Source organism: Rhynchophorus ferrugineus, unplaced genomic scaffold (genome assembly GCF_030347505.1).
Source record: "Rhynchophorus ferrugineus isolate W39M unplaced genomic scaffold, kcgeb_rfMv2 rfM11, whole genome shotgun sequence".
Lineage (NCBI taxonomy): Eukaryota > Metazoa > Arthropoda > Insecta > Coleoptera > Curculionidae > Rhynchophorus > Rhynchophorus ferrugineus.
In genome coordinates this window covers 204901-218326 of record NW_027472590.1, presented here as the reverse complement: position 1 = coordinate 218326, position 13426 = coordinate 204901, and the positions used below count along the sequence as shown (strand labels likewise).

Sequence of the window (13426 nt, the reverse complement as noted above, 5' to 3'; positions counted from 1 at the left end):
ATTTAAACTTCAATAAGTATTCTAAAAAGTGATATAATATAATTTTTTTTTGGATTTTTCTTCTGGAGTTTTTGTTTTTGTTATTTTGTTTGTTTTTTGTTTTCCTTTTCATCGGTGTCGCGACTTCATCATCAACATTTCCCCGTTCGTCGTCGTCGAACTGATTCCTTCCTGGAGGGGGGTCAGAGGAAAATTAACGCGTGTGAAATCCTTCACCGTGATTGAGCCGAATCGCGCGCGATCTTCTCTTCTTCCTCGCGGAATATGTCTCGTCAGAAGTGGGGTGGGGGGCCGCACGGTACGGGCGTCCCCGCGGGGGCCCCGAACGCGATCGGAGCCCCCCGGGTTCGGTGGGACCGAGCTCTCATTCGCCCGAGATCGATGGTCTGAGCCCTAGACCACGGAGCTCGAGGACTAACGCGGCCTTTGTCGCCTCCCTTCTGTTCTCTGTGCTTGGTTCGACACGACTGAATATTACGCCGGCGGGGCGAGGGGTGAGGTTGGTGGGCAGGAGGGGTGAAGGGAGCGTGAGTAAGCGGGCGGGGGAGGCGAAAATATTTAGTCGTGGCCATCAGTCTTACAAAGAATATATATATGTGGATATATATATATTTTTCTTTAAATATTAACGGAGTTTGTTTATAAAAAAATAATTATTCAAATATGCTACAACACTCTTCCGAGGTTCAATATATATATACAACATTTCATTGTTTCAGCGAACGTACAAGACGAAAACGAATCGGAAAACCATCCGCGGGTCCGCGAACCGTCCCGTCGCCGTCCCGGAAGAGGGGAGGGGGGTAGCGCGGGAAGGGCCGCGGCGGCGCGTGGCCGGAGGTGCGGGGGACGGGGGGTCGGTTGGTTTCTCGCGGGTCCTGTTCCATCGGTCCGGAACGACTACTACGGCGTCGGGGTGGGTGCCTGGGTGTGGGGGAGGGCAGGTGTGGCGAAAAGGAAGGGGGTCCCGCGGAATCCGCGTTCGAAATTATTCCCGTTAACGGATAGAAGGATATGTATACCACTTTATTAATAATTCCAGAACTATATCTGTGGGTCTCAAATATAGATGAGGTTTAGTTTTCTTTCATAATGTCGTAACAAGATATGTCCTATATCTAATAATTATTGGGGGTCCAACTGAGGGGGGAACGGAAACGGCTAGCCTTCCTCTCTCTCTCTATCTCTCTCTCTCTCTATGCGTGTGCGTGTCTCTCTCTTGCTCTCGCTCTCGACCGATACGTGAACCAGGAAAATAATTGTGCCCCTGACAGTCTGCGTCCAAGAAACAAATGATTGCGGATGAACCAAAAACCCGAGTCTTTATTACATAATACAGTCTGAGAATTATTCGACTATTATCGGGATAATAGCCTTTTCTTATTGTCAGTCACCTAATTTGACATATTCAGTGTTTGTCGGCGCCCCTGCGCGCCTATATTTACAACGTTCAATTGAAAAAATAACCGAATAGTTTATTTCCCTATGTCATTTTGGTTGCAGGTGACTAGATGCGTGTCGTCGAATGGTACCTCGTCTGTTTCTCGTCCGGTTGGTTGGTTGGTTTGGTTTGGATCGTCGCCGTCACGTCGCTAACCGCCGCGGGCCCCGTGGCTTACTGGATCTCGACTTTGTGCAGTGGCGTGACGGACGGCGATCGTTCCATCTCCGGGGTGACGGCCTCGCAGTTCGAGCTGCAGGGCGTCAGGATGGCGGGAATGAGGCTGGTCACCTCGGGGCTGGCGCCCACGGTCTCCTCGTAAACCCGTTCCTGCAAACGACGTACATTATATCGGGAAGATCATTTTCAAAAAATTTACGACCCACACGTACAAATTACTACAAAGATTAATCAACGGCTAACAAACTGAAGAAAATATTCATCAGTATCATAAATAATTGACAATGCTATGCAAAACTGGATAAAAACATCTAAAAGTCTCTTATTCATAGGGTAAATGTAGGATAGATGGTAACCTTTTCGAGATGAATGATTAACATATAGAAGATGATAAAATGACTTTCAATGGAATGAAAAGCAACCAAAAATAGATATAATTAAGGAAGACCCGCATCAAAGCATCAGGAAGCTAAATCCAGGTAATCACGGTTGAAAACCAGAAGACTAGATGAACATTAATGACGTTCATTTAACTAAAGCTGCTTATTATGATAAACGGAAAACTAACAATCTCGTTCTGTACAACAGCAAGAAAGCATTTACCTGTGATTTGTCGTATTTCAACCTTTTCCAGATAAATTGTTTCCGATCGGCTGGATTCTGTTGAGCGTTGGCGTCGTTCGAGTAATAGTTTGGATTGGAGAAGCTCCTGCTGGCCCCGTACAGGTAATTCTTCTTGCCTCGCTTGATGAGTATGTAAGCTACCACCCCTATGCTGGCTAAGATGATTGCGATCATGGGTACCTGGAAGAAAACAAACAGAATCAGTTATACTGTCCAGAAATGATCTCGTGGAATTTAGGGTTTTAAAGAATGTTACTAACCAGTGTGATGACGTAAAAGGCGGATGTCTGTTCAACGATGCCAGGTTCCTCGGGTTCCGGACCGTATTTGGGATTCATGGACTTTTCGTATTCGTCTTCGTCTTCCCATTCGTCGTCTTTGATGCAGTCGTAGCCTTTGTTCTCGGGACAGACGTTCGATACCCTCGACGTGGGCGCTAAGAATCAGATAACGTACAGATGCCACTTAGCGCTAGCTGAGCGAATGAGAACTCACATGTCTTGCAGCTTGGCGTGTATTTGTCCGGACATCCGCAAGAATATCCCTTATGTTTGAAAAAGCACAAATGCGTACAGTTGCCGTTGTTGACCATGCAAGGATTCCAGCTGGTTTGTCGTTCCTCCGACACCATGGTGATTCCCATGGCGGCGTGCATTGGCCGTATTACGATTTTTCCGTGACCGTTGATTTTTTCCGCCCTCATGATGCATTTGTGATCCCAATCAGTCCAGAAGAGCCATTCTTGGTACTAAGAAAAAGTGTTGAGTGACAACATGAAGTAATAATCGAGGTATAAAATCGTTGCTCTAGGTCAAACCAGCAAGAAAGAATACTAGTAAGTCTTACACGTCGTTTTCGTGAAGATATTTGTCTCAAGAATTCGAAATTATTGACCTATAACTTTTGGTTTTCTAAGGTAACACCCTACTTGCCATATATAGCTTCATCGGTTTTCTAACTATTTAGTAAGGTCAAAAACACTTTAGCTGTTAAGAAGACCAATTTTTAACCCATTTATCGTATTATTTAAAAATCTCTACTATATTATTAATAACAGTAATACATCTATTCGTTTTTTTTGTCATATTAAAAACATATCGACACCGGTACCATTGTTATGCACCAAGTTCGCTTTGTAAGTTTAAGGCTTGATTGTAAGTAACAGAAACAACAGTACTCTATCTAATCATATGCTTATGGTGGCTTTAGAAGGTTCAGACAATGTGTGAGAAAGAATGATATTCCTGGTTATTTATACTCAAGCTTTGTTCAACTCTTTAACGAACCAGTTACCAACTTACCTGTGTCAAAGAAAAAGGATGAGTCTTATCGATGGGCAACGTAACTCTGTTATTGCCAGCGTAGTCTGACGTCTCGATTCGTTCTTCATTCAACTTGGCATCGATCCAGTACAGTCTCCTGTTCGAGAAATCGATCACCAGACCAATGGGGAACGACAGATCCTTCTTGATGATTGCGATCCTGTTGCTCCCGTCCAAATTGCTGCGTTCTATGCGAGGATTTATCTGATCCCAATCGCTCCAATACAAGAAACCTCTCTTGGGATTCACCACCAGAGACCTCGGATCATCCACCTGTCTGGATACGATCACCTTCCTGCTGGACCCGTCCAGTCTCGCTACCTCGATCACCTTGTTTCCGGTGTTGGTCCAGTAGATGTTGTCGGCCAACCAGTCTACGGTGAGTCCGTCGGGCGAGGACAGGTTCTTGCTGACGATGGTCCGCACGTCCGACATGTTGTACATGTCCACTCGCTTGATGGAGTTCGTCCCGATATCGGCGTAGAAGATAAGTTTCTTCCTGTAGTGGAAATCGATATCTATGACGTTTTGCATCTCGTCTTTGATGGGCAAGGTGACGTCCCAGGCGTCGGAGGTGTCCAAGCTGATCTGGCTCAGAGAGTATCTTGCCGCCGTGAGCAGGAAGGTCCTGGGGATCGGTTCGCAGTGGTTTGGATTTATTTTGGATCTTGCTAAGCCTACAGTATCAAATGTTGTCTTAGAATATCGTTAATAAAGCCTTCAAGTTTCAATTTTATATATAAATATAATATTATAATTTACCTGTAGGGCAAGCACAACTATAACCATTAGGATTTCTTAGACAAAGATGGCTGCATCCTCCATTATCTTCACCACATGCGTTTTCAGCAATATTATCACTTTGAACTGATCGAACGTCCATAAGGCCTTCCAGATCTCCCCTTATAATGGTACGATCATCACCGGTATCCTATTCGAGACAGTAAGTCTTCCGTTAGTGACTAAATGCGTTATCAAAAATCTTACCTTATCAGCTCTATGAAGAGCTTGAGTCTTCCAGTCGGTCCAGTAAATGTGACTCCCCACGACTACCAGACCGTACGGATGAGGAACATTCTGTATAATAACTCTGCGGTCTTTGCCGTCGAAATCGCTCGACTCTATAGTGTTCAATTTGCCGTCGTTCCAGAACAACCGACTAGCGGGTCGATCGATAGCTAGTCCATTGGGCCAGGCGATGTTCTTGTTGATCAACGTCTTCCGGTTGGTACCGTCCATATGAGCCGACTCGATTTTCGGTTCCTGATTGCCCCAGTCCGACCAAAACATCAGTCCATGATGGTAGTGCAGGGTTATGGCTCGGGGATTGTAGACTTTGCTGTTGAAAAGCACCTTGCGATTGGTACCATTCAGTTCGGCCACCTCTATGCTGTCTCTCTCTCCGTCGGTCCAGTAGATCTTCAAAAAAAACATGTATATATATACCAGGTAACATATCATATTTATAGATTTTAATTATTTTTAAATTATATTGCTATACCAATCTTGCAACCTCAATATATTAATTCAACGACAAAAAAATAAAAGAAAAAGATGAAGAAGAAGAAGCATTGATGTATGTGACAGATAAATTCGATAACTCATAAGAAATTGGTCGGTTACGACTGACAGTTGAAAGACGGTAGATGGTTAAAGTAAAATAAGCTGAGAACGAGTAGATAGGCTTTAAAAAATACTAATAAAACATTAAACGTAACCTAGTCCTAATTCTCATTTCCAAATCACATGTATCAAAATTTCGTTTAAATTAAAACTTCATAGTGATTTTACTGGAACAACTTAACTTATTTCTAACGAAGCATAATTCCACAAGCAACAATAAAAAATTATATATAACCCGTACAATAAAACAGCCCACTCACGTCATAAATGAGGTCGAATATAATATCAATTGTAGTTTGTAAAAGTGTAAAATTTGTTTTAAACTCATTTTTTCCGTAGAGAATTTTATTTTTTATCATGTTGTGGGCCATGTTGCCAAATGTCTGATAAAGTCTTCAAAGTGTTAATGAAAAGTCAAAGTTGATGCGGCAACATCACACATTTTAATGATATGAGTCGGCTGTTTTATTGTATACAGTTTTGTTACCTTTCGACCTGTCGAATCTATCGCTACCCCATCCGGAGCCTCGATCTCGTGGGTTATAATGGCTTCTCGATGCTTTCCATTGGCCGTCGACTTCTGTATACAATCCTCCGAGGTATCGCTCCAGTATATCTCGCCGGTTTTTCGATCGACGTCCACAGACGTCGCCAATTTTAGGTGTTTGAACGGGAGGACCACGTCAGCCATGTAGGGCACGTCCAAAGATATCTGTCTAATATCGATACGATGGGCCATAATCAGGAAATTCAACGGCCCGTCGGTGCAGGACTTTTTGTCGTCGCTCAGCTTGATGCCGGTGGGACAAGCGCAGGAATGTCCCTTGGGTTTCAGCAAACACAGATGGGTACAACCTCCGTTACTGTTGCCGCACGGTGTACGGACATTCTTCCTGTTACGATGGAAGATCCGAATTCCCATAGGATCGGCCAGGTTCCTCACTATCACCGTTCTATTTTCCCCGTTCAGTTTGTTGGCTTTCTCGATTGATTTGTTCATCCAGTCCGTCCAGTAGATGTTGTTCTCGAATATATCGAGTCCGAAGGGATACGGGAGGCTCCCTCCTTCCAACAACACCTTCCTGCCGGTACCATCGATGTTGATCAAGCTGATGGTACGCAGGTCTCCATCGGTCCAGTATAGTTTCCCTGTTGTATGATCCACGGTGAGTCCACTGGGCGAAGATAAGTTGGCGTGCACCAAGATCGTTCGGCCGGTACCGTCCATGCTGGCCTTCTCGATTCGTTTCTTCTCTCCCCAGTCGGCCCAGAACATCAGTCCGCTTTGGGGATCCAGCGCGATGTCCCGAGGCTTGTCTAAGTTCTCCCATACGAGTAACGAACGCATGGTACCATCGGAATTGGATATTTCGATGCGGGAAGTACCCTCGTCAGTCCAGTAGAGTTTGTCGGTGACCCAGTCAAAAGCGATGCTGTACGGAGAGACTAGAAGAGCGAGTCATGATGTTAGTCTGGCATCTTGTATATAACAAGACGATGTCCTTACCCAAATTTGTGTGAACGATGACCTCGTGACTGCTTCCGTTCCAATACGCCTTATTGATCGACTTCATGGCAACATCTGTCCAGTAGATGTAGTTGGTCTTGGAGTCCCAAGCCACAGACACGGCGTTCTTCACTCCCTCGATGGGTATCACCATTTCGTATTGACGTTCTACGGAACCTACCCATGATTTCTTTCAAGGTATTTTTAACGATACGAGATAGATAATTTGTCCAATAACACAGTTTAAAAGAACCGATTTAATAACAGCTACAATATAAAATACATTTATCGACAAAAAGCTCATGACAAGATTCAGAAAAATTGATGGAAGTCATCAAAAAAAAATAAGATTAAAAAGGAAAGAAAGTATTTGGTGGGATTGGGGGATTTCGTTGCAGATCTGTGATAGTTAACCTGTGTTATGAGACAGTTTCTTTATTGGATAATCCAAATCAGAATATCTTTTCAAATATATGGGGTGGGCGAATATATTACAAGACCTAACATTTATTATAAATAAAGGAAATAAAATTCGGGCCTTTGAGTATTACATCATCATGTACAAGGCTAAAAAATTAACAAAATGATATATATATATATATATATGAAGGCATAAACTATAGTTTATAGTTCTTTACTTGAATTAAAATGAATATAGTGACAACAACTAGAAAAGTATAAACAATAAACCAAAATAAAGAAAGGTGTATCATGTTTGAATAAATTATGACCATAAATGAAACAATAATAAATTAAGTAGATCCACGCCCTAATGGAATTGGAAACATTACAAAAGCTAGACATTATAGACAATAAATCTCTTTTTAACGAATAATCAAATATAAATATAACAGATAGCCCACCCTATATTTTAGATAATTTAAATCGAAACCATTACCATCTAAATGCTTGATCCTGATGTCCCTCTTCTTGGCGAACAAGATGAATTTCTCCGGCTTATGACAGGACTTTTTGTCGGCTTTCAGTTTCTGTCCCATCCTGCATATGCAACTGAATGACTTCCTGTTGGGAAGACACAGATGGGCACAGCCGCCGTTCCCTATGCCGCAGCGGTTCCTGTATTTCGGTTGCCTCTGAGGATGGAAGCTGTGGATGTCCATGGGGAAGTGCAGGTGCGAGTGCAGAGTCTTGTATCCGGCGCCGGTTTGTTTGTTAGCCGTAGCGATGGACTTGGTGTGCCAGTCCGTCCAGAAGATGGCGTCCTCGAAGATGGTAATGGCGAAGGGATGCGGGAGACCTTTGGTCACCACTTTCCTTCTCATGGAGCCGTCCAGCATGGAGGTTTCGATGGTGTTGTGTTTGGCGTCCGCCCAGTACAGCTGATTCGCGATATAATCCAACGTCAATCCATTCGGCCAGAACACCGACTCGGTAACGATGCTTCTCCTGTTCAAGCCGTCCATTTCCGCGCGTTCGATCTTGGGATTCGGTCCCCAGTCCGTCCAGAAGACGTAGGCCTCACCCGGATGGACTACTATGGCTCGAGGTTTGTTCAATTCGTTGGCGGCTAGTATGGCGCGCTGCGATCCGTCGAGATTGGCCACCTCCACTCTCTTGGTGCCGGAATCGATCCAGAATAATAGATTGTGGATCCAATCGACGGCGATATCGGCAGGTGTATCCAAACCGGAGTTGATTATTGCTGAAATTTTTGTTTATTTTTACCATGGCGTTATTGTTATTAGACGAATACTTACTGACTATATCACTTCCATTAACAGCGCTTCTTTTGATTTTATCCATGGATACGTCCGACCAATATATATACTTCTTTGCGTAGTGATAGTCCAAGGATATGACATTATGCAATCCTTTTAGTATCAGGGAATATTTGGAATTACTAAGAGACATCTAAAACAACATGGATGGATGGATCATGATGATGATGATATTGTTTGAATGACCTTTTACCTGTCGAATGTCAATCCTGTTGGCGAATAGCAACGTGGGTGGAGCACCAACAGCTTTGCAAGTGCGAAGATCTGGTCGTAGAATATATCCAGTCATGCAACCGCACTTGAAGCTTCCAATGGTGTTGTTGCACTTTTGCGAGCAGACAGGATCAGTTGCATACATGCATTCGTCGATATCATTACACCTGTATCATCAAAAAATGCATATAGAACACAGAAAGTCAATTGGTTCGAATAAACCTTACGTGACTCCATCATCGGCTAACTTATACCCGCTATAACACGAACAACCTTTCCTACCATCGGGATAAGTGACGCATCGTTGCTCGCATTTTGTCTTGGGTTCGCAGTCTCGTTTGGACGGGCAGTCCCTTTCGTCATCCCCTTTAGGACAATCCTTCTGGCCGTCGCATCGATACTTTTTCCCTATGCAGAAGACTGTAGCCGTGTCGTTGGGTCCGGGGCCCGTACAGGGAAACTTGGACTCGTCACAGACGATCTCGCATTTGCTTTCGTCCTCTCCGTGAAGACAATCGTTAGACCCGTCACAGACCCAGGTTTTCTGTGGGATATTGTGGATATTAGGATATGAAATATTGATGACATCCTCCGGAAACTCACCAGAATGCATTGTCCCCCAGGACAAGTATACTCGTCGTGATTGCAAGTCTTATTCACGCTATAATCACAGTTCACCTCGTCCTCTTCCTGAGAGCAGTCGTTTTGATTATCACACACCCATCGCCTAGGTATACATTCCCCGTTCTTGCATCTGTAACATATTCAAGAATATAGATAATGTCCCCAAAACATATGGTGGTACTCACTTGAACTCTCCGGCAACACAATCACCCAAATTCCTCGGACAATCATCCTCATCACTCCAGTCATCACAGTCGTCGTCTCCATCGCATTTGAACTCGATCTTGATACATCTATGGTTGCTACACTGGAATTCTTTCTCGTTGCAATGTGGTGGAATAATATCTGCGAGATATAAAAGTGTGAACAAATAACACACGTTTCTAGCTTTTGAATATAAAGCATTATTGATTCAAGAACCCAACAACTTACCGCATTCCCTTTCGTCGGAACCGTCGATACAATCGATGTGATGGTCGCATTTCCAGGTGTTGGTGATGCAGGTACCGTCTGTGCATTCAAATTCGTCTATAGCACACCTGTAACATGGAAACACAAGCCGTCGATTAGGGTTCGGCCAATGGAAAGGTCTTACCCGAGCCTAGTGCAGTTAGCTTCGTCGGAGAAGTCTCTACAGTCGTTGTCGTTATCGCAGGTCCAGGTTTTCGGGATGCATAGACCATTGTCACATTGGAACTGGTCTACGGTGCAGTTTTGCATGAAACCTGAAATAACAATGATAATTTTTGTCGGAAATAAGTTCAAGTCACTGGCGATGATCAAGGTAAGAAGATCACGCTCACCACATCGTGTCTCGTCCGAATAATCGCCACAGTCATCGTCGCCATCGCACAACCAGTCTTTGGAAACACACCTCTTCGTCTTGGGACACAGGACGAAGTTCTTGGTTTCGTCGCATTTGATGTAGGTGTGCTCATGATCCTCGATATGTCCGTCGCAATGCAGCTCGTCCTCGTGATCCTCGCAATGAGGATGGCCGTCACATCTACAGGGATTCGCTTGGTTACAAAAGGCAAATTGGAAATCAAGATTCCAAAATGAATATGTGCTTAAACCGAAGCTCATTTTTATCTATATTTATCCATAAATAAATAAAATATTTTATTTCATATGGTAGTATATTAGCTAGTAGAGGCATCTTGAAACTGAATTTCGAATAACATGTGTCCACTATATATTATTCGTACATGTTGAAGTAGTGGAGAAAGTAAGAAAGAACAAAAGGAAAATGAGGCGAAAGAAGGACACATGGACTTAGAAAAAGAGGAAGAAAAAAACAGAGAAAATAAAAAGTGGTTGCAGAGTATACTAACACCAAAAAAATCAATATAAGTACATAAAATAAATAATATATAAACTGGGAGATAAAATAACAATAGTGTGCTAATAGTGGAAGAAATCCTAATCTATAAAATAGCTGAATAGGGAGTAGCTCACTTAAAAGGATCTAATAAGCTTCTTTTCCTCTCAGTTTGATATTTTGCCCAATCACTCTAACTAATTGTACGCAAGAAAAAGTGGCTCAAAAGGAAAGCGTCATTATAAATAAAAAAAATATCCATTCCCACTATTTAACCTAAATAAATTATTTTAATAACTGAAATGGTCTTACTTATACTCCTCCTTGATACAACGGCATTCGCTCTGACACATAAACATCCCCTTCTTGCAGATGATGGTGCACAACTGGGTGGGATGGTCATCCTCGAAGATGGAGCCGAAATTAACGCCGTATCCTTTACCTGAAAACGACGCCAACCAGCGATCTTGCGAATCTTTTAAATCTCAAAGCACTCACCAGCTATCATCCCCCAAGTCGGATACTCCACCCTCCCCCCGTACATGCCGTTCATCAGCAACCCCCCTCCTCGATTCTCCGCTGGACGATCGAAATCCTTGGGCAACATCGCGGGAATGGCGTAGGGGGGCAGAGGCAGGGGGAAGTCGTACTGGTAGCGGTAGGGTAGCTGGGGCTGTTGGAACTCTGGTCTGAGGGTGGTCCTAACTCCGTACTGACGTTGACCGGTGGCCAGGATCGGTTTCTTGCCGGGCTGACGTAGCGAGCTCGACCCGTACATCTGTCGAGCTGCCCCCGGATGGACCGGCGATGACTGGTTGGTTGGAAAGTCTGAATTGCATTGTACTGGAAGAGAGGACGTCTTTATTTATTTTCGACAAGATGCAGGAACTACAAGACTCTCGAAAATCTGGTTTCGTTAACTTAAATGTGATTATTAGAACTTGGAAACTAAGCCAAGTGTTGGACGTTCTATTGTTTGCTCTGTTAATTAAATAAGAGGACATCTTCTTCACAATCATCGTTAATTATCCTTCAAATTTGTTATACTATTAAACTATTTTATGTTTAAAACATTGAAAATTGTTGAAAAACCCTGAGAATTCTGTACAAATCTAATTAAATGGGTACTAGATCAATTAAAGGAGTAAAACAAAAATATTGCTATATTTTCCTTTTTTTTAGATTCTTCCATCAAATTACAGGTTTTCAATTTTTGTCAGTCACTCATGTTAATGTTAATTCATCACAATTTATAGAACAGACTTCATACTTTGCTAAATTTATCAAATATTGCAATATATTTGACAAATAAGTATCATACACATAAAAATTATGTTTTTAATCTATAATTATTTGATTTCATTGACATCTGATATGTACTGCTTCGAAAAATGAACTGAATATTATGATTTAGAATTAATAGTCATTATCATGATGATTTTATCATGAACATTTGTATATTTGGTAATAAAATATATGTTTGAGCTCAAAATATTGTTGTCTTTCTTTGTGTTTAAGTGCCAAAATTCTTGTTTTAGTGGGATGTAATTATTTTTATATCGGCAGGAGGCAATCACCATTTACGCAATAAAGAAATAATAAAAATTCTCATATACTGAAAACTTGGATTACATTTCGAATCAGCTAAATTGTTGTGAGTATATAACAATATCGACATACAACCATGAAGAAAACTTAAACGCAATGATGAAACAAGTACCAGTACTGATCGATCGATATATCTGTCTCCTTCAACGACAATTCGCGTATTTACAAATCGCCCTCCACATAAAACGTTTGTTTACCCCCCTCCCGAACGGAACGCCAGAACATCACCAGCCGAGATAATATACGACTCGGCCATCGTCTAGTGTGTCCCTGTCGAGAAGAAACGGGCCGAATCAATTTGGTTCGCGTATCTTGGGAAGCATCAAGTCGCCAAGGCATGTTCATGAATGGATGGGTTCATTCAAAAGTTGGGCTGGGCCGCCACTATCGATCGCCGATCCCCGTGGCCTGCGTCGCAGCTATGAAGCTCCCGAGAAAGGTGTTTTCCATTCGTTCTTTCTCTCTCTCCTGCCTCTTTCTTTCTCTCCTTCTTCTCCCGACCGCTTTCCGTAAATAATTCTGTATCCAGCAAAAAAAAACAACAATGATACCATTGCCAGATTTCAGGATGCATCGCTCTTCGTCGATGTTAAACGAGAATTGACGTGGGAGTACGCAGAAGTACCTCGGCAGTAATTGATTTCCTTTCTTTATTACATAGATTTAGTTGGTACCAAAATTAAGGGCTCAATATTGGCACTTGTAATAATAGAATATGTTGTCTTTGTGTTTGATTATTTATAAGCATCATATTAATGAATGATAATGATTAAAAACGAATTTATATGATATATATTTGAGTGTCTTTCTCATTCTGTGTTAACTGACGTTCACTGTTATACACTACGCACTAGCTGCGGATGACACTTCGCGATAAATAAAATTTAGGGCCCGAAATGATCGAGAACTAAGGCAGAAAAAGCTCTGGTCGCGGATGGGATGTTGTGGGTGATGGCTGAGTACTTACCATAAGCTACACAACTGAAAAAGACGACAAACAACGGCTTGGTAACAATGAACATATTTCGAACAACGAGTGCGAGAAGTTCTGGTCACTAGGGTGTTGGTGTACCACCCCCCCAGCTACCTTAAGCTCTCCTCTTGTAGCCGGTCATTTGTGTTGAACGTGAGGCTCTCGCTGGTCACTAATCCGGCCGCCGGGGCGTGTGCGAATGTCCGTGACGCGACGAAGAAGACGTCGGCCGCTTCGTTTACATCGGAGCG

General features: G+C 42.8%; 1 protein-coding gene across 1 annotated transcript; it reads right to left on the bottom strand.

Annotated features, from left to right (window-relative positions):
- Window positions 1-1483: 1483 nt before the first annotated feature.
- Lrp4 (LDL receptor related protein 4) lies at window positions 1484-13369 on the bottom strand. Its single transcript, XM_076417664.1, has 21 exons — window positions 13170-13369; window positions 11093-11437; window positions 10907-11036; window positions 10077-10279; window positions 9869-9998; window positions 9706-9812; window positions 9459-9618; window positions 9253-9403; window positions 8877-9193; window positions 8630-8816; window positions 8416-8569; window positions 7596-8360; window positions 6698-6874; window positions 5678-6636; window positions 4555-4986; window positions 4330-4498; window positions 3547-4244; window positions 2741-2993; window positions 2506-2681; window positions 2225-2425; window positions 1484-1771 (listed from the first exon to the last, which is right to left on the bottom strand). Exons 1-21 carry the CDS (start codon window positions 13222-13224, stop codon window positions 1616-1618), a joined length of 5925 nt encoding a protein of 1974 aa, XP_076273779.1. The 5' UTR covers window positions 13225-13369; the 3' UTR covers window positions 1484-1615.
- Between the last annotated feature and the right edge of the window lie 57 nt (window positions 13370-13426).

Coding starts and splice junctions, on each gene's coding strand:
- Lrp4 (XM_076417664.1), bottom strand. CDS start 13,224: ATGTTCATTGTTACCAAGCCGTTGTTTGTCGTCTTTTTCAGTTGTGTA. Junction 11,438..13,169: donor TTTCAGTTGTGTAGCTTATG/GTAAGTACTCAG, acceptor CCTCTCTTCCAG/TACAATGCAATTCAGACTTT. Junction 4,245..4,329: donor TAGTTGTGCTTGCCCTACAG/GTAAATTATAAT, acceptor TTGATACTGTAG/GCTTAGCAAGATCCAAAATA.